Source organism: Lissotriton helveticus, chromosome 3_1, assembly GCF_964261635.1.
Source record: "Lissotriton helveticus chromosome 3_1, aLisHel1.1, whole genome shotgun sequence".
Lineage (NCBI taxonomy): Eukaryota > Metazoa > Chordata > Amphibia > Caudata > Salamandridae > Lissotriton > Lissotriton helveticus.
Genome location: NC_136061.1, coordinates 1,488,366,880 through 1,488,387,997, shown reverse-complemented (window position 1 = coordinate 1,488,387,997; position 21,118 = coordinate 1,488,366,880). Strand labels below are relative to the sequence as shown.

The following is a 21,118-nucleotide window of genomic DNA, read 5'->3' as shown; positions in this document are numbered from 1 at the left end:
AAACGAAGGCCCCATATAAGTACAAGCCCTGGTAAATGGTCAGGTACGCAGCGCTGAGCAGACAAAGCGGCGATATACAATAAAGTTTGCCCTATAACCAACGTCATTAAGAGTGGCTGGGCAGAGGTCTACACTGCGGGGCACAAGGAATGAGGCGCTCTTCCCGGTTCTGCATACAGACAGGTGCCACGGGAGACTGCCCATAGACTGTGAAGGCGGTGTAGAGAGCAGACGGAGAGTTGCAGAGGGGAGTGAGGCCTTGCTCCGAGTACTGGCCACGTGACTTTCTGTTGGCAGCAATTTGCGGCCTCATAAGAACTCGATCTCGGGCAGTGCCGCTGCTATCTTTAAGGATTCTGTGAGGGCCATCGCACAAGAGCTGGGATCTCGGGTGTTGTGGTGTGCAACCTCGTGTTCCTTCCCCGGTTACCTTGGTGGGTGTAGGCCAATTCGCAATCCACAGTTATTACGCAGATTTCCCTAGGATACCAAGATGGGTAAGCCCGACAGAAACAAGTCCAAGCTCCCCTTCGCCCAAACACGGGCTAAATCTGAGGACAGACGTGCGGGAGGTGAAAGCAGGCCCTCTACTTCTACGGAACAAGAACAGGACATGAGAGGCATGCTGAAGTCTATGGAGAAGGGGCTGCAAGAAGGTATATCCTCGCTTGGGGCGAAGATGGACACGATAACGTACAGAATGGACAGAATTGGAGAGCGGCTGGATAAGCATGCTGAGAGACTTGACATGTCAGAGAGGAGGATTACTGAGGTGGAAGAAGCGCAAACCACCATGGACACTGAACACAAGCAACTGGGTAGGGTGCTGCAACTGCTTCAGGAGAAAACGGAGGTCTTGGAGGCCCGTTCTCGTCGCTGTAATGTGCGCATCCTTGGCCTTCCTGAGACGACTCAGACGGGCAAAATGGAGCCCTTCATCGAGCGCCTGCTGGTAACTCTACTAAGTAAGGAGATCTTCTCTACCACATTTATAGTGGAACGTGCGCATTGCACATTGGCCCCTCGACCAAAGCCAGGCGCACCACCACGGCCAAATATAGCTAAGCTCCTCAATTATAGGGACAGGGATGCTGCCTTGCGCGCTGCCAGAGAAAAGCAGACGTTGACATACGAGGGCTCTACCATTTCATTGTATCCCGATTTTACGGCCAAGGTCCAGGAGGCGAGGAAACACTTTGTTCCAATGAAAAGACAACTACGACAACAAGGGATAGACTATGCAATGCTCTACCCGGCAAAACTGAAAGTCAACAGAAATGGGCAATCGCACATCTTCACCGAGCCTAAGGTATTGCAGAAGGCGCTAAAAGACTGGGCTAAGGAGCGGAGAAAAACCCCGGGACGGGATTTATTGGATGAGGCATCAGGTGGCGGATTGGATGAACAAGACTGAGGGAAGTTATGCGTCAAGGTCTTGGACGGTACGCAGTGTGACATGGTGTATCTGTTTAAAAGGTGTTCAGCTGGCTGCCGGATGAGAGCTTCCAGTTACAGGCGACGATTCCGGCGAACAAAGGATATATAGCTGTCGGCTGGTGTGGCCGGAAGAGTATCAAGTATTGTGATTACATTTGACTTTTTTGAATGGTTCAAAGCAACCTCCGCCCACATGTGGAAACACTATGCTTGGGCGTATTGTTTGGGGGGAGGAGGGGGGGGAGGCAGGCGTCAGTGCTAGAAATTACGCAACCTTGTTGGGGGTGGTCCGCTGTGGGTGGGATGGGTGGGCAGAGGGAGTCGGGGAGTTCAAAGGTTATTGTTAATGAGGTGCCGGCCATTGCATTTCCTACATCAGATTCTACATTGTTGGCTACTGTGTGCAGAATAAGAACGTACTCTGCCAACTATGCAAGGCTTGCCCGGTGAGACTGCTGTAGATGATTCTACGTGTGGTTTGAGAGCTTTGACGTGGAATGTGCACGGTCTGAATGATTACCGTAGACTGCATAAGGTCCTGAATTATCTAGCCAGACACCATATAAACCTGGCCTTAATACAGGAGACGCATTTGCCTGCGAACTGTCTAAGGTTGATCACTGCTGCTGGCTTCACGACCCATGCGCGCGGGGTACTAACTTGGGTAAACCCGAAATCGGACTACACATTGAGTATGCTGATAGCAGATCCGGAAGGTAGATATGTTATATCGAGGTTGGCAGGAAGAGGTATGGAGTTTCTGGTCGTTAATGTTTATGGACCTAACTATGACAACCCAAAGTTCTATATAAAGCTTGCTGAAATAGCGCGGGAGTACCCCAGTCTTGACGTCTTGTGGGGAGGTGACTTTAACATGGCTAGGTGTCCGGAAGCGGACCGATCGAGTGGTCCGGTCAGACGACAAGCAAAGGCGGCTCGGGAACTTGATAGGATACTAATCAGTGAAGATCTTGCTGATGTTTGGCAAAGCCTGTACCCCGCATTAGGAGGATATACACATTATTCGGCCTTTCATAATATACATACACGGATTGATTATTGGCTAGCCTCGACGAGACTGCTCTCACAGGTTCGCCAGTGTCAGGTCCTACCCCGTACACTTTCAGATCACTCACCTATACTGCTAGTGCTCTCACTGCCGCGGAAGGTAGTTCCCCCTTTCACTTGGAGATTTCCGCCGTACTCATTGCATGACCCTATCTTTCGTGAGGAAATGCATGAAGCGATAGAGACTTACTTCGAAACTAATATAGGGTCTGAGGATAGCTTCCAAACAGAGTGGGAGGCGTTTAAGGTTTATATTAGAGGTGTGGCCATGAGTAAACATTCAGGGATACTCCGCTCGATCCGCCAAAGGCTGTCGCAATTGCAGCGACGCCTAGCTGAATGTGAAGACCGCCAGTTAACTGGAGACACCGACACTTCCCGGGATGAAATGAAAGGGCTACTGGCAGAATATCAGGAGGAGGCGGATGCCGAAGTCAAACAGTTGGGCAAGTATGCTATAGCTAGGGTATATGGGGAAAAGGACAGACCGGGTAAGGTCTTGGCCAATATGGTTAAACAGCAACGGCGGAAAATAGCGGTTACAGCCGTCAAGTCAAGGGAGGGCGCTATACTTACAGAAGAAGAAGAGATTGCACAAAGGTTTTTGGAAAACTATTCTGAATTATACGCTTCGAAAGCGACGGGTAGTGAGGAGGAGGTCTCAGACTATTTGGAACATATAAAACTCCCGTTCTTAACGAACGTGCAACGTGAATTTCTAATGCAACCAATAGAGTTTGATGAGATTCAGGAGTCCCTTGGAGGGATGAAGGCAGGTAGTCAGTTTTTATAAGGCCTTTTTGGACATACTGCTCCCGCACCTCTCCGCCCTGTTCGCAGATATGTGTGACAAATACGATGAGGGAAGCGTTAATACTTGCCATTCCAAAGCCAGATAGGCCCCCAGAGGAGTGTAGCTCCTATAGACCATTGTCGCTATTGAATGTGGACACAAAACTATACGCTAAAATACTCGCGACTAGGCTGGCCTTGCTGGCCCCGGATTTGGTGGCTCCGGAGCAGGCGGGATTTGTGGCAGGCAGGAATATCACCTACAACTTACGAACGGTATTTGGAGCCATTCAACACACGCGCCCGGAGTCGAAGGCGATTGCAGTGTTTTTAGACATGGAGAAGGCTTTTCGACTCTGAAATGGCCTTTTCTGAGGGCGGTGCTCTCAAGACTAGGGCTTGGCTCAGTGTTCCTGCAGATGATATTGGTTCTTTATAGAGAACCGATTGCACGTATTAAACTCGGGAGCTACGTCACTGCACCCATTCAGATCAGAAGGGGCACTCGTGAAGGCTGCCCATTGTCGCCCACGCGCTATGCTTTAGTTGCGGAACCCCTGGCGTGTGCGATACGTGAATACCACTCTCACCGGGGACTCAATTTTCCCACTTACCAGTTGGTCATGGCAACTTACGCAGACGATACTCTATGTTAGAGAACCTGAAACGAATCTAGCGCCGCTCCTACGTGAAGTGGTACGATTCGGCGCACTATCAGGACTAACAGTAAATTGGAACAAATCAATTGCATTGCCCATCACCACCGCCACAGAGCAATTTGAGATGGAATACCCACTGAGGTGGACCACTGATTCTGTACGATACCTAGGGATTTGGCTACACACTGACCCTGAGACGGTATTTCATGAGAACTACGGTACAGCCATGGCTTGTTTGGAAGATAACGTTGACACATGGATAGGTTTACCACTTTCTTTGCTGGGCAGGATATCGATAATGAAGATGGTGGTCCTGCCAAGATTGCTGTATTTATTCACAAATGTACCGATGGTCCTGCCTAAGTGCTTCTTTACTCGACTAACGTCATTGATGATTAAATTGGCATGGGCTGGTAAACATGCGAGGGTGCAGTGGAAAATCCTGGTCCTTCCATATCAGCTAGGCGGATTGGGGCCCCCCGATTTTGAATTATATTATTACACAGCTGGATACATGATAGAGAGAATGCGCCGTTTATAAAACTAGAAAGTCTATTTGCTGCCCGTTGCCACTTCTGGCAGTTGTATTTCAACCAGCGGACCGTAATACTGGCCTGCTTGACTCATTAAACTCGCCGAGACATGCTTGGCATACGCTACTGGAGTACCATACGGGGGCGCTTTTGTATTCTCCGCTGATGCGCATTGAATGGGCAATCTGGTTGGCCCCATGCAGGGACAAAGGTGTGATTATGGCAATGAAGGCCCTGGGTATACATACGGCGGGAGACATGTTTATTGATGGGACTCTTAAAACACTATCGGGTGTGACAACGCAAGAGATACAGCCCACAGGACTGCAGCGTTTTCAATTTCACAGGGTTAGAGAGGCATGGCGGGAGCAGTTAGGGGAGGACTTCCAGGAGCCCCCAGAACTATTAGAACTTTCATATGTAATTAAATCGGATGCTCCGAGGAAAACGGTCTCTACTTTGTATAAGATTGCCGTAGCGGAACGGGTGACAGGATACAACAAGGTACGCTTAGCCTGGCAACGCGACTTAGAAACAGTTATTGAAGATGACATGTGGCGTTATTGCTGCACTAACACGAGGTCTGTCTCCCTGAATGGTAGGCATAGACTGGTGCACTTCAAGTTTATTAATAGAGTTTACCACACCCCGGAAAGGCTGCATCGGTTTGGACTGCGAGAATGTGCGACATGTGACCGATGCAGAGCGCAGGGTTCATGCACTTGGCTTGGGAGTGTCCAGGGGTGCAACACAATTGGGGCGCGGTGTTTCAAGAACCTGAGCAAGATCCTGGAGGTGGTGATCACCCCGTCTCCGGCACTTGCGCTGCTAGATTATTCTAAAGCATTACAGAAGGCTCAGCGTAGGATAGTGGATATGGGGATGCTGATGGCGACAAGGAGGTTAGCTATGTGCTGGATGAGAAGGCCCCTCCCCAGGACTGCGCAGTGGATTAGTGACTTGACTTATTGCTGCACGCATTCTGAGACTTATAGTGAACTGCTGCCACCCAAAAGCAGACCCAAGCACTTTTGGGGATTATACCTGGATTAGATGAGACGACAGGACATGATGGCTGCTGGTAGTGAAACGGACAGGTCGGAGAACTCCCCCCTGAGGTTGGAAAGTGGTGAGACTGTTGGTTAAGATGGTATATCGCTTAGTGTAGTTACTATTTGAGTGCGTTGCACGTCTAAATCCGCCTAAGCAGCGCTTTGTCTGCTGAGTACTACAGGGCTTGTCAGATGTTAAACACCACAGGTATACAGGTACGGAGACAATGGGGACGGCACCTCTAGTTTTTTTACGTTTATAAATTAAAAAGTTGTGATATCAATATTGGAAGATAGATGATGCATGTCTTAACAATGTGTGAGCATATGGTGTCTCTTAGTTTAACGCCACCCGGCATTCGGGTTGTGGGCAGAAAGGCTGTGTGTGGCTCCCAGGAAGGTATGACTCTACCACGGCTATGTAAGACGAGATACACTTTCTTCTGCATGTAATGTTGATTTGGCTGTACAATAAAATAAAAAATAAAATTATCTTATTGGGCTTTTAAATGTTCAGCCTCTCTGGTCGCTGCATACTGTGAGTAGGTTAGCAATGGACTTTAATAAGTGCTGCACTGGCCCTTAATGCGATAGTACAGCATCTAGTTTACCAGTGGTATTTGTACCTTCATTAGCACCAACTGCGGGTCACAGGTGGCAGTAAAGCTTTCTTTTATTTCGCCTGGGATTGGAGCTGGCAATGTCATCAAACTTTGTAGCCAGGAACTGATTAGGCACATAGATACCTTTGATGGTGCAAATGGCACTGGGCGGTGGCACCAGCCAAGTTTCAACATCAGCCTAGTATACCGTCAGTGATAAATGTAAGGTTGTGGGCCACACACTAATAGGCACTTTCTGTCAGTTGGGGCGTGAGTGTGCCATTCCCAAGAGAGTGTGTGTTGCCTGGTTAGTGCGGATATGGAGGAGATGGAGCGCTTTTACGGACAACTAACAGAGCATATTGTGCAGTCCTAGTTAAGGTTACATTGACTATATTGTTGGTATGCTACCAGTTGCCTCACTTAAGCAAACTTACCATGGGAGTTCTCAGCGAACATTCGGACTGTAAGTGGGTGGTTAGCCAGTTGGCAGGCCTTTTGGATGTGGGTTTCTAGCTCAGGCAGGTCAAAGGATGGTTATAGTGCCTGGAGTCTGCCCTGGGATACAAGTTCACAGGCAGTTGGAGCGGTGAAACTGAAAGGGGCTTGGGTTTGAGCACTGGTCACAGGCAGGTCCTGGTAGGTCCACTTAGCAGTTCATCCGCTGAGGTCAATGAAACGAGCACCATTGAGTTGAGTAACAATAACATGTGCACATTCTCACGCCCAATTGCCTTGGCTGGGAGCCATACACGTTGTGGAAGTTGTCATACAGCGAGTGTACTATGGTCCATAAGATTGGGGAAACCCCTGGGTTAAACACAAATGGGCTATAAAGTATTAAAGAACACTTGGCATTCCCGGTATTAAAACAAACAAGCATTGGGAATGCAATAGGGCTCGCATTAGGAAAGTTTAAGCTATTGGTCTTATAAATGAATTTTTTTTATTTTTGTGTTAATTTTGAAAATAGCTAAATTAATAGCTTTTTCATTTACAATGCCAATAGTTATAACTTTCGCAAATGTGACACCTATAGCATTTGTAATGCAACATGTTTTGTATTTACGTGACTTAGATGTATTGATATTACAAATAACAATGGCTTTTGATTTTTTTAAGTAATTAATACTTAAATAATTTATTTAATTTGTAATGGCAATAGCTTAAACTTTTGTAAATAACTGTTGTGAAGATTATGTTCAGTGTTTTTTATTATGACGAAAATCCAAGAACAGAAGTGAAATATTAACATCTTTTTGTGATTTGTAATAAAGCGTGAAAGCTTGAAAACAGCTTGAAACATTGAAAGAACATATTTGAACCAGTGATGCTGTGGTTGCGCTGAGTGATGCTGTGGTTGCGCTGAGTGATGCTGTGGTTGCGCTGAATGACGCTGTGGTTGCGCTGAGTGACGCTGTGGTTGCGCTGAGTGACGCTGTGGTTGCGCTGAGTGATTCTGTGGTGGTGCTGTGGTGGTGCTGAGTGGTGCTGTGGTGATACTGGGTGGTGCTGAGTGATACTGGGGTGGTGCTGAGTGATGCTGGGGTGGTGCTGAGTGATGCTGGGGTGGTGCTGAGTGATGCTGTGGTGGTGCTGAGTGGTGCTGCTAAGTGATGCTGGGGTGGTGCTGAGTGATGCTGGGGTGGTGCTGAGTGATGCTGGGGTGGTGCTGAGTGGTGCTGTGGTGGTGCTGAGTGATGCTGTGGTGGTGCTGAGTGATGCTGTGGTTGCGCTGAGTGATGCTGTGGTTGCGCTGAGTGATGCTGTGGTGGTGCTGAGTGATGGTGGGGTGGCGCTGAGTGATGCTGGGGTGGTGCTGAGTGGTGCTGTGGTGGTGTTGAGTGATGCTGTGGTGGTGCTGAGTGATGCTGTGGTCGTGCTGAGTGATGCTGTGGTTGCGCTGAGTGATGATGTGGTGAAGATGAGTGGTGCTGTGGTGATGCTGGTGTGATGCTGAGTGATGATGTGTTGATGGTGAGTGGTGCTGAGTGATGCTGGGGTGGTGCTGAGTAATGCTGTGGTGGCGATGAGTAATGCTGTGGCGTTCAGTGATGCTGTAGTGGCGCATAGTGATGTTGTGGTGCTCCTGAGTGATGCTGTGGTGGTGCTGAGGGGAGCGGGACGAGAGGAGAGAGGTAAGAGGGTAGAGAGTAGATAGCAGAAGAGAGGAGAGAGAGAATAAGAGAGGGGAGAGAGGAGAGTGGAGAGTAAGGAGAGGGGAGAGTGAGGAGAGGGTTGAGTGAGGAGAGGGTTGAGTGAGGAGAGGGTTGAGTGAGGAGAGGGTTGAGTGAGGAGAGGGTTGAGTGAGGAGAGGGTTGAGTGAGGAGAGGGTTGAGTGAGGAGAGGGGGGAGTGAGGAGAGGGGAGAGTGAGGAGAGGGGAGAGTGAGGAGAGGGGAGATGGAGAGGAGAGAGGGGAGTGAGGAGAGGGGAGTGAAGAGAGAGGGGAGTGAAGAGAGAGGGTGGTGAGGAGAGAGGGTAGTGAGGAGAGAGGGGAGTGGGGAGAGAGGGGAAAGAGAGGGAGGGGAGAGAGGAATTGGAGAGTGAGGAGAGGGGAGAGTGAGGAGAGGGGAGGGGAGAGGGGAGGGGAGAGGGGAGGGGAGAGGGGAGGGGAGAGGGGAGTGAGGGGGAGAGGGTATTTCGATTTTGTGTGTAATTATTATTTTAGAAGTCCCCAAATGGAATTCAATAAGAATATTAGACTTATTTCTTATGTTATATATTTTCATCTTTCTATGTGAATCAGATCTTTAATCGGGAGTAACAGGCTCGGACAAGTCATGAGTTGAGGTGCCTCTCCATCTCGTGTCTTTAATCTTGCAGTTTCATTTCTTTTGCGGCCTTTAAAGATACTTGAACCTCCGCATGGATATGTCACGTTTGCAGCTGGGGTGACTCGAGTCTGAGCACTGTGGATAAACCGCAGCCTCTGCCTGTCTTTTCAATTAACCTTCGACCGAAAGCTGATAGTCTGAGTTCTAATCATGCAGTGCCTTCAGGGGGCTGTAAAGGGGTCCCCGAGCTGTTGGATACACGAATAAAACAAGCCTCTCCTACAAGGAAAGTCACGAGGTTGAGAGTGAAAGGCCACTTGGGGCATTGGGGTCATACACCAGCCCCATATGCACGGCGCACGCTGTGACCGTGCACGGCTCACCAGCTGAGCATATCACCGCCTGGACTAGAGTAGATGATCTGAATTACCACTGCTGGTGCAAGCAGTGCTTTTTCACTCGCCCCTCCTCCTTTCCGCGTCACCTTTGAGCACTAGTGTGACATTCGTCCGATGAACACATTACTAATGAATAACATTCATTCATGGCAGCGGAGCTGTGATAGTTCAGGGGCTCCCCTCCCCATCAGACCTGGGGGGAGGGGCTGTCTCTCAAAGGGGCGTGGTCGATGCAGTTAAGAGTGTGGCTTAAAACACCCCAGCTAAAAACCTGTGCAGATCATAGAGTGCCGCCTGACTGGCATTTTGCTGCCTCTGTGATTGCATCTAGATTTATAATACAAAAAGTAAGTTTACCTACAACAAGCTAGCGTTATTGGCTTTGTCAAGGGCTGTTAGTTGCATAAGATAAATAAGCAACAATATTCGCTTTGTGTCATATAGTGTTGACAATACTTCCGTTCTGGATTGATGAGACTGTGAAAGAATATTAATGTTTTCTGCGGTCTCCCTGGATTAAGAAGTTTGAGCTGAAATTATATGTGAAGCTCTGTAAAATGAGCTTGTCCTGAAAGCAAAGGTTTGAGGATGCATTTGTGCAGAAGCAGAAATAGTTTAGGGTAGAATAGGGGAGAGTAAGGGTGACGAGACGCACGGGGAGCAGCAGCCTTTGATGTGCCGGCCGGCCGTGGGCAGTGAATAATTAGGGGAGGAGAAATGCCAGAGCGCACGCTGGGGGAAGCTTGTGGGAGGGAGGCTGGTGGCTTTGATGCGTGCACGCGCTTTTTTCACAGGCACAGCATCAAATCGCCAGTTTGGTTAAGCTCTGGATAAGCCCCAATATGTCTCGACATCTGCAATGCGCAAGCGCATTGGCAGAGGTCGAGACCTAAAAAGCAGGTATTTATACTTATGATTCCCCCCTGGTTCACATTGTCCTGTCGGCTCCCTGGTATACTAGCAGAAGGTTGGGAGGGCAAGGCGTCACCTAGAGTGGTGACTGTCTGAATGCGATGGACATACTCCGACAAGTGCTATATGCAAATTACTGGGTGAAGGAGGAAGTAAGGCGGGCTTATTAACTCTTTCTCCCACCCGCAATGCCACTTCTTGTCAGGAGTGGCTTGTCAAAAGTATTGCTCTTCAGCCAGGCAATGTTCACAATGAACCAACTCCAAATGATTGGTTTTAGGTCATCCTGGGCGCATATACATGAAGGGCTGGGCGAGGCGGGTACCACGGATACTGGGTCCCCCTCCCAGTTGCAGACTGAGCAGGACATGCAATCAGGTGGGACAATGGCAATCCCAATGCATTTAGGTGGACAGCCGGCCGTAAGCCACCCTAAGCCTAGTTGTGGACATTCCTGTGTGCCTTGATTTAGCAAGAATATGGACTGTGCCAAGGTTAAGTATAATCCTTCTTGTCCTAATAGCCTAAGTGGGCAGCAGGGGTAAGAGCGGTCTCTTAACAAGTGAGCTGCTGTCCCAGAGATGGGAGACTTTGAGTCAGATGGGGTACACCTATCACCAGTAGAGATGGACTTGTTCTTGTTAGACTTACAAGAAGCGTTATGCAAAAGGGTTGCATATAAAGGAAAGAGCGGTTTGGTGGGGGGCCCTGGCGACGACGGTGGCCGCCTCCAGGGCTGTGGCGGAGTTACAGGGCGATCTGGAAGCATATGGGTACAGAAGGGTACCTCAGCGCGGCACAAAGGGGTGCCAGAGCCTAACCCCAGGGGCCTCATGGGAGGATCCAGGAACCTATGTCGGCGGCCCGTTAGTCCTTCGGGCGGTTGTGGGCCTGAGCAACCGGGGGCTTGCCTAGCTACGCTCCGCCCCGAAAGGGGCGTGAGTATAAGGGACCAATGGTCATGTGATCCTGGAAAGGGATTACCAGAAGGTGCAGTATATAGGTGGTTCGCCACGGTGCTGCTTGGCTCATCAGGCGGGCAGGTGGCGAGAATGCTGCTTGCCCTTGGATCGCCCGTAAGCTAACCCACAAGATTACATAACGTTGTGTGTAATAAACCTGCAGCAGTTTTTCCCAAGTTAATACTCGTGTGGCGTGTATTTATTTACGGGATGCATGCTGAGATGGGGGGGGGCTTGTTGCCATGATGGTACTATGTCTACAGGTCTTAACTGCTAAAATGTATGCGGAGAAAACCACGTTGAGTCTTTTGTCCACAATGTAATCCTTATTTAGGCAAAAACTCCTGTTTGCGCCCAAATCTGTATCGCCCCAAATCAATGTCGAGAGACCATCCGAGACTTACTTTACCGTAATCTGGTTGCCTTATTATATTACTTATTCTACGTATTGCCTTTATTTTCACTCTGTCAATAACAACGAGTCTAATAACTTCACTACAATGGGAACCCAGGAGGACCGTGGCGCGAGCCGGTGTCCCCCTGGGACGTTTCGCACGGTGGAACAACCCAACACAGCGCGATTGGCGGGGAGGCAGGTTGGGGGGCGGGATTTTAGGTAAGAATGTCCGGGAGGCGGGAAGGTTGGAGACGTCATTGTGAGGAGGCGGGAGGTTTGTGGCGCAGTTTGTTGGTCTCACCCACCCTCCCTATTTTTTCCTTTGTTTCTATTTATTTTATATATCTATATATATATATATATATATATATATATATATATATATATATATATATATATATATATATATATATATATATATGTATATATATAAAAAAAATATATATATATATTAGAGAAAAAAAAGTCATGTTAGGACAGTTGTTACAGTTATCCTTTATTAGTGCAGTTGGTTTGTGGCGCTCTGTGGGGGGGGGGGGGTCGGGATAGTCTAGAGCATGGGTACTCACAAACTTTCTCTCTGGGGCCAAATTTACAGTGTGGTTTGTGTCCGAGGGCCGCACCGGTGGGGGCGGGGTCAGTGGGGGAGGGGGCGGGGCTAGAAGGAAAAAAAACTGACCATGAGGTTGATCACAGGTCCCTGCAGCGGACGCCTTCGTCCACTGAGCCACCAGACCCGGCATACACACATTTCTCTCTCTCTCTCTCTCTCGTTCTTTCTCTGTCACCCTCTCTCACTCTCTCTGTCTCCCTCTCTCCCTCCCTCTCTCTACCTCTCTCTCCCTCTGTCTCCCTGTCTCCCTCTGTCTCACTCACTCTGACTGTCTCACTCCCTCTCACTCCCTCTCTCTCTCTGTCTCACTCACTGACTGTCTCACTCCCTCTCCCTCTCTCCCTCGGTCTCACTCACTCTGACTGTATCACTCTCTCTTTGTCTCCCTCTCTCTCTCTGTTTCCCTCTCCCTCTCTGTTTCCCTCTGCATTCCTCTATTTCTCTCTCCCTCTCTCCTTCCTTCTCCCTCCTTCCTCCGTCTCCCTCTCTCTCCTTCCCCCTCCCTTACTGCTACCCCTCCCTCACTCTGAGGTCTCCCTCACTCACTCTAAGGTCTCCGTCACTCACTCTGAGGTCTCCCTCACTCTGAGGTCTCCCTCACTCTGAGGTCTCCCTCCCTCGCTCTGCCTCCCTCGCTCTCCCTCTGTCTGCCTGTCTCCCTCCCTCGCTCTCCCTCTGTCTGCCTGTCTCCCTCCCTCACTCTCCCTCGCTCTCCCTGTCTGCCTCAGTCTCCCTCGCTCTCCCTCGCGCTGCCTCCCTCACTCTCCCTCTGTCTACCTGTCTCCCTCCCTCTCCCTCGCTCTCCCTCTGTCTGCCTCTGTCTGCCTCGCTCTCTCTCCCTCTGTCTGCCTGTCTCCCTCCCTCGCTCTCCCTCTGTCTGCCTGTCTCACTCCCCCACTCTTCCTCTGTCTGCCTGTCTCACTCCCTTGCTCTCCCTCGCTCTCCCTCGCTCTCTCTCTCTCCCTCTGTCTGCCTGTCTCCCTCCCTCGCTCTCCCTCTGTCTGCCTGTCTCCCTCCCTTGCCCTCCCTCGCTCTCCCTCTGTCTGCCTCTGTCTCCCTCGCTCTCTCCCTCTGTCTGCCTCTGTCTCCCTCCCTCGTTCTCCCTCTGTCTGCCTCTGTCTCCCTCCCTCGCTCTCCCTCTGTCTGCCTGTCTCCCTCCCTCGCTCTCCCTCTGTCTGCCTCTGTCTCCCTCACTCTCCCTCTGTCTCTCTCGCTCTCCCTTGCTCGGCCTCCCTCGCTCTCCCTCTGTCTGCCTGTCTCCCTCCCTCGCTCTCCCGGTCTGCCTGTCTCCCTCCCTCGCTCTCCCTCTATCTGCCTGTCTCCCTCCCTCACTCTCCCTCGCTCTCCCTGTCTGCCTCAGTCTCCCTCGCTCTCCCTCACGCTGCCTCCCTCGCTCTCCCTCTGTCTGCCTCCGTCTCCCTCCCTCGATCTCCCTCGGTCTGCCTGTCTCCCTCCCTCGCTCTCCCTCTGTCTGCCTCTGTCTCCCTCGCTCTCTCTCTCCCTCTGTCTGCCTGTCTCCCTCCCTCACTCTCCATCTGTCTGCCTGTCTCACTCCCTCGCTCTTCCTCTGTCTGCCTGTCTCCCTCCCTTGCTCTCCCTCGCTCTGCCTGCCTCTGTCTCCCTTGCTCTCTCTCTCCCTCTGTCTGCCTGTCTCCCTCCCTCGCTCTTCCTCTGTCTGCCTGTCTCCCTCCCTCGTTCTTCCTCTGTCTGCCTGTCTCCCTCTCTCGCTCTCCCTCTGTCTCCCTCGCTGTCCCTCTGTCTGTCTATCTCTGTCTCCTTCCCTTTCCCTCCCTCTCCCTCTTCATCTCACCCTGCGTGTGTGTGCCCGGGCTGAGACAGCTTCTGGGCACACACACACTCAGCAAGCCAGCCAGCCAGCCGCACCCGAGCACTTAACAGGTCATTAAAAGACCATTCGCATGCTAATGAAGCTTTGTTCACCTCTTAGGCCCCTGCAGCCCCACTCTGACGGAATTCGCCCGGCCCTCACACCCTCACAGAGAGACTCTGCATCGCGCTGCAGCAGGGGTGTGTGCTGAGATTCTTTTTAAAAAAAAACAAAACCATGGGTACGATGTCTGCACGGTCCGCGGGCCGCCAGGGAAGGCTTGCCGGGCCGCCACTGGCCCGCGGGCCGTACTATGAGTACCCGTGGTCTAGAGCGGGCTTATCCTTTTCCTCTGGGGGTGGGGGAGGGTGGAGAAAAATGGTGAGGAAAGTGAACAAGGGGAAAAACAAGGATGGGGGTTTGTTGCAGTATTTTGGGCAATGATTGAAAAATGGTTTGGAAATGTTTTGGAAGTTTACAGTATTTTATTGGAAATTTTGGGGGGGAAATTATTTTGGTTTCTCATGGATAACAAGTACAAAGGATTGCATATCTGTTTTTGACTGTCCTAAATAAAGGTGACCTTTTATGCTACAATTTATATATGGTGTGGATTGTTCTTATTGCGCGACACGTATGTATGTATGTTCTCGGTCATTTACAACAATATCCAGTGCTTGGAGCGAACAACACGCGCGCACAGATTACCAGGATGTTAAAATAGTAGAAAAATGTCAGCAGGGTATTTTTCTAACATTTAGAAGGCGTAGCGACATTGGAGCTCACAGGTGTGCGAGTTTAAAAGGGGCATCGGAGCACACTGAAAATTGGCTCTTAAAGCTGAAAATCCACAGGATCACCCGGCACTCTCCTCGCATTACACCCCTAATGTAGGATACGACTCACCTCTTTTAATTCCTGCACGGACATCTCTGGCCAATGATATTAAATGACTTCTTCAGACACGTGTCCCCGGTTCCGTGCTGACCAAACAGAAAGGAGTATCACAGAAAGGACCCCACAGTTATATGACGTCCGTCACCTTCTTCCGGGTAGACGCTTGAGAGACAGAGTCCAACCCGTGCTACTGCGCATGTCCACAATGCAAGATGCAGCACTGAACGGGCTTGGAGTCAGCGCCGCGGCGTAGCTTTCTTACAGTCTTACTGCGCGTGTGCTTAACCTGCAATTTCTACTCGCAAGAACGCCTTGTAGATAGATCTATTGTTCCCACACGGGAAAGCTACGAATTCTCTTTTTCAGGGTTTAACGGTCACCCTAAAGTGTCAGAGGCACAGAGCGAGGTGCGCAATGCAAACAAAAACAATAGCAACGTGACAGCAGTCAATGGATTTCATTCTTTGAAGGTATTAGCCAGCAGTAAGTGCACAAAGAAAAAGTCACGTGTTAAATGCGTGACTAACGTCACCGGAAAGAAACTGTGCATCAATGATGCGTAAGTCAGAAGTCGTGTTTGTGTTTTTGCGTCAGAAAGGGCAGAGAAGCAGCACACGCGGGTGCGCCGGAGGCAGAAACGGAATCCCCAAGGCAGTGGAACAAGCAGGGCTTTAAGTGTGATGAAAAAACGGGGGGGGGGGGGTCTCTCAAAGGGGTGTGGTCAATGTAATTAAGGGCTTGGCTTTAAAAAAGAGTAAACATCTGTGTTTAGCATAGTGCGCCGCCCGACTTGTATTTTGCCGTTTCTGTCTTTGCATCCAAATATATGTTACAAGTAACATCATACCTACAAGTACAGGTTTATTGGCTTTGTCAATGGTTGTTAGTTGCATAAGATAAATAAGCAGCAACTATGGCTTGTATATAATATTGAAAAAGCTTCCACTTAAAGCCCTGGTGACACCAGGACAATGTTGCTGCTCCTGAGTTTCAAAGAGAGAAGGGAAATATAGAGAGGATTTCCCTTCCCCTGCAACGCTCACCTGGCATGACGTCATGCCGTAACTTCACCACTGCAAGTATACGACATTTAACACTAGTGAGAAGTGAGCAGTGTGAGCACCGCACATCGATGTGCTTGCTGTCACTGCAGTCTGGGCAAATAACGGCCAGGGCACAAAACAGAGCCCGATAGAGACCTCCTTTAAAAAACTGCCAGTGCTCAGCACTGGCGAGCACCGGCCCACTTAAAGCCCTGGGAACAAGCACATTACCTATATAACGTCAATGAAAAGTGACAGCAGAGGAGCCAATGACAATGTGTTAAAATGCGTAAGCAGCAGAGAGACCTGTGTAAAGCTCCCTTCTCTGAAACCCGGATTCACATGTAAAATTGCAAAATGCTGTCACTCAGAATGCCTAACGTGACACAGCCAATGACTGTCCTTTGGGCTGACCCAAAGTGCGAATGACAATGTCAAAAGAGACAGTGTGTATGCTAGCTAGGGTGACCAACTGGCATGAGTGAAAATTCAAGACGGCGAGTATAAAAATTCAGGATAAAGGGTCAAAATTCAGGACAGAAGGGGGGTGGCTTAGCAAGCCATCATGGCGGACGTGTGCTGAGCGAGCTCCGCCCAGCCCGCTACTTATCCTTCATTTATCCTGGCTCTCCTGACTATCAAGAGATCCTCGTGACGACCTAGCAGCACTGCAAACTCCCGGGGACACTTGGTGCGACTTTCAGGCACCTGTGACGACTGCTGGACGAACGAGTGGGGCCCGTGCGGAGTGAGGCCCAGCTACTGGCGGAGGAGCCGGGGTGTTGCGCCCGGGGAGCAGGAGGATGTGTGTGATCCTGGCGATTGCAGTGGGCTGCCCGGGGTGCACTGAGGGGAGGTTATGGCGGCCGGGAGTGTGATTGCCGCTCTGTGACTCTGCGGCGTGGCCTGTGCTGGGTGCTGAAGGGGAGACGCGGCGGCCGAACTGGGCCGCGCAGGTGAGGAGTGGCGGGGAGAGGTCGGAGTGGTGGCCCGCGCTTGAGTCCCCCAGTCATCGGGACATTTTCTTGAGATCAGCGCCTTGGCAGAAGGAGAGGTCGGTGGCGCGGCTGGGCAGTGCTCCCCCCTATACCTGGGGTAGTTGTGAGGATCGGCGGCCGAGCCGATCCGCGTGGAGAGGAGCTGAGAGGCCTACCATCGGCCCTGTTTTCCTCCCCCTCTCGACTTTCCCTTTCCCCTCCGGGGGTCCTCCACATCGGCGGTCAGGCGGACCTCGAAGCCCCTGAGCTTGGGGATTCCTGTGGCCAACAGTTAGGATGTGCAGCCTGAGGTGTGAGTAGGCCCCCCTATCGTTCACACGTGCGATCGCATCAGTGGTCAGTCGGACCGCGTGCTCGCTGCGGGGGCGGGGCTTGCTGGTGGTACAATAGGCTCTGGCTTCGAGGCTGCTCCTGGGGGCACCTGTGCAGGGCTCCGGCTGAACTGCGGGGGCCCGCCCCGGGGTGATCTCTGTGTCTGCCGCTTTGTGACTCTGTGGAGTGGCCGGTGACAGGTTCGGAGGGGGAGGTGCGGAGCCCCCTGGTCATCGAGACATTTCCCCAGTGGTTAACGCCTCGGCGGAGGGTGAGGACAGCGACGTCGGTGGGCAGTTCCTTTCCCAATACCTAGAGTTGCTGCAGGGGATCGGTGGCATATCTGAGCCGCGCGGGGAGGAGATAGGGGATCTGCTCTATTTTCTCCCCCCCCCCCTGATTCCTTTCTCTCCCGGGGGTCGCTTAACAGGCGGCCGATCAGACCGCGTGGCCCCTGAGCTTTGCGTTTGGGGTGCCCAGCAAGGGGATATACAGCAGGAGGTGTGGGCAGGTTTCGCCCACCGTTCCTACGCGCGATCACATCGGCGGTCAGTCGGACCGCACGCGCTCTCTTCCCCGGGGACACCCACGTCGACGGTCAGTCGGACCCCAAGACCCTAAGGATATTGTTTGCAGCAGAACTACGCAGCTGGGGGGGTGCTTGAGGAGGGGGCCCCCCTTCTCGCCTTACTGTGTAATTACTTCAGCGGTTGGTCGGATCGCACACACCTTGTAGGGGGGCCCTTGCCGGACGTGAGCTCCTGGGGTGGTGTGCTGGCCCTGGGTCGGGGGTGCCTTCCCCCCCAGAGACAGATCGGGACCCGGATGGGTCAGTGTGTATCTGCGCCGAGGGAATCGCCGCATCAGCGCCTGGCTTGGCTTTGCCCGAAACTGCGGGGCGACCACTGAAGGCTGACATGACGAGGGACAAGGGCAGCAGTGGCTCGACCAAACATGCGCCCATTGATAAATTCACTGGCCCAGGAGCGGCGGCTGGTGCTACTGGGGGCCAGCAGGAGGCCATTCCAGACAACACGCCCTGATGGCGACGACTACTAAATCCAGGGACATGCTGGATGCCAAAATCGGGGCAGTGGGCTCTGACGTCATGCTGATGCGACAGGATTTGCGGAATTTTGTGTCCCGTATCACTGAAGCAGAGACCCGTATCTCTGGAGTAGAGGACGATGTCACGACTCTGAAGCAAAAGGTGGCGAGCATGGAAAATATTCAGAAGGGCTTGGCGCTCCAAGTTGAAGATGCAGAAGGACGGGCCCGGCGGAACAACCTGCGATTTGTTGGATTTCCAGAGGGATGCGAAAAGGGCAACATGGAACATTTCTTTACACAATGGCTTGAAAGCTGGATCCCTCCAGAGGCCATGTCCCGGTGCTTCGTTGTGGAGTGGGCTCATAGAGCGCTTATCCAGATACCCCCAGTGGGGGCCCACCCACGACCAGTGATTGCAAAACTCTTAAATTATCTTGATCGAGATGCCATACTGAAGCAGGCCGGGGCCAAAGAACCTCTGCTCTATGAGAATACACGTATCCTTATATTTCCGGACTACGCGTGGCTGGTACACCTCAAGCTACCATACGCCCTCTTGTTCACGGCTCGTCTGCGGGTGGTGTACCGCTCCCGCACCCACTTCTTTGATACTCCGGAGAAGGTATTCAAATGGACGGATGAAACAGTTTAAGTAAGGGTGCATACGCCGCCTGGGCGGGAGTCGGATTCCTCATCAAGCGAGGTGGCGCCGAAGGGACCCCAAGGATAGCAGCGGAGGGGTGACAGACGATCTTGATCCCGGCGACGCTCCACGTCCTTATCAAGGTGGTGCCGTGGAGTTCTTCTAGCTGACTTGGTGGATGCCTCGATCTACATTTGTTGGGGGAGTTTCAATGTGGGCTGAATCCCCACCTGTCTGGTACTAGTTGGGGATATGCATGGAAGACATGGGCTATAAGTTGGGGACCCATTGGCTGGGGCGGCCCTCGTCCCCCCGTTGGGGACTGGGAGCCAACCCTGCCGCGACAGATACTTCAGCGTTCTTGAGGTATGGGGTGGGGGGTTTGTTGGGGGAGGGGTTGTTTCAGGGTCACGAGTTGCACTTTCACGATGGGTCCACTACACTACACATGCACGCCTCCACGGCCCTCCGTCCGCTTTATGGTACTGCCCGCTCCCTAATGGCTGTTCGGTCTGAGGGGGGTCAGGTGTAGTCCCTCATTGTCAGTTGGAACGTGCGGGGGCTCTGGGCAAAATTAAACGTGGGGCTATACTACGTCAGCCAAAGAGGGCCAGAGCCGGTATCCTCTTGCTGCAGGAAACTGCAATGGCCCTATGTCTACAGCGATATGGGTATCAGCAGGTTTTCCATGCCGGGTTTACAAGGGGCTCGAGGGGAGTAGCAATACTGGTGCACCCCAGAATCCCATACGTACATGCAAAACAGTGGGCTGACACGCAGGGGCGCTACTTGTTTATCCGAGGTACGATTGGGGAGGACCCCCTGATACTGGGCTGCGTGTATGCCCCCCCCTTACAGTGGACGCTGGTAGAGAAGCTGCTGATCTTATGGGCCGACATACCTGATGCAATATCTGTGGTGGGCGGGGACAGGAATGATGTTATGGATGTGGTCAAGGACAGGAGCAAGGCCGGGGGAGGCCCAGGCGGTGGCCAGCCAACAAAACTGTACTCTATGGCAGTGGGCCTTGATTGGGTAGATACGTGGCGGCGCGTGCATGGAGATAGACAAGAGTACACTTATCTCTCGGCGGTTCATAAGTCCTTCTCCAGACTCGACTACATTTTCATTCCCCGAGTGATGGCTGGTAGGGTGGCGTCAGCTGAGATCCTTCCCCGCAGTCTCTCAGATAACTCCCCGGTGTCTGTTGAGCTGCAGATAGGCAGGGGGCGACAACCATTCTGTTGGCGCCTCTCGGTGTGGCACCTGCACAATAATGAGTACGGGAAGCACATGAGCGAGGCGATTGGACATTATCTCACCATCAAGGAGTGGTCTGTCTCCAGTGCAGAGATATTATGGGAGGCTTTGAAGCCCACTCTGCGGGGTGTGGACATAGCCTGGTGCGTGGCGACCTGTAAGAAGCACAGGGAAGAGTTGGTATGGGCGGAGGCAGATATAGAGGCTCTTGAGCGTCAGAGCCGGGAAGCAGGAGAAAAGCAGGCGGTGAGACAACTGCTCCTGGTGCAACAGTCCTATGCTGCTCTCCTGATGGACGAGGCCCGACAAGTTTGACTGGCAACACGTAGCAGGATATACCAATGGGGGAACAATTCCGGCAAGATGCTACATCGGCTTTGCCAAGGCACTTTTCACTCCCAGACCCTCCCGAGTGTATTGGATGAGGCGGGGCGCCGATTACGGACCCTGTGGCCATAGCGGAGAGTTTTGTTATTATGCGGAGCTCCATTTCACGCGGGAGTGCCTACCGGAGTCTACTATTGATAAATTCATAGCAGACCTGTCGCCCAAAGCAGTGTCGCGATCAGCTGGAGCTCCCTCTGACAGATGAGGAACTAGGAGGCTCAGCCCTGGGTGAGCTCAACTCTGGGAAGGCTCCTTGACCCAATGGGTTCCCAAGCGAGTTCTTCAAACGGTACAATTTATAGCTGGCCCTTACTATTGAGCGGCCTTGGAGGAGGCCAGGGAGACGGGCCGGCTCCACCCGGACTGCAGGAATGCAGAGGTGGTGGTGTTCCGTAAGCCGGGTCGGCCCCCGGAGCAGCACGCGTCCTATCGCCTCATTTCTCTCCTGAACGTGGAGGCCAAGGTCCTGGCCAAAGCGCTGGCTAACCGCCTCCTACCTC

General features: G+C 51.9%; 1 protein-coding gene across 5 annotated transcripts in view; it reads right to left on the bottom strand.

Moving 5' to 3' along the window:
* Positions 1-15,303, bottom strand: part of LOC144823540 (uncharacterized) — a 606,829-nt gene extending 591,526 nt beyond the window's left edge. Inside the window, exon 1 of one of the 5 annotated variants that reach the window (XM_078682147.1) lies at positions 14,935-15,303. Coding sequence is in view for 4 of the 5 variants with exons in the window: in XM_078682144.1 (XP_078538270.1) it covers positions 14,935-14,958 (24 nt within the window). In the remaining variant the exon portion in view is untranslated. The remainder of the gene's footprint in view (positions 1-14,934) is intronic. The other 4 variants (XM_078682144.1, XM_078682143.1, XM_078682146.1 and 1 more) reach the window with 4 other exon arrangements.
* Positions 15,304-21,118: the final 5,815 nt, after the last annotated feature.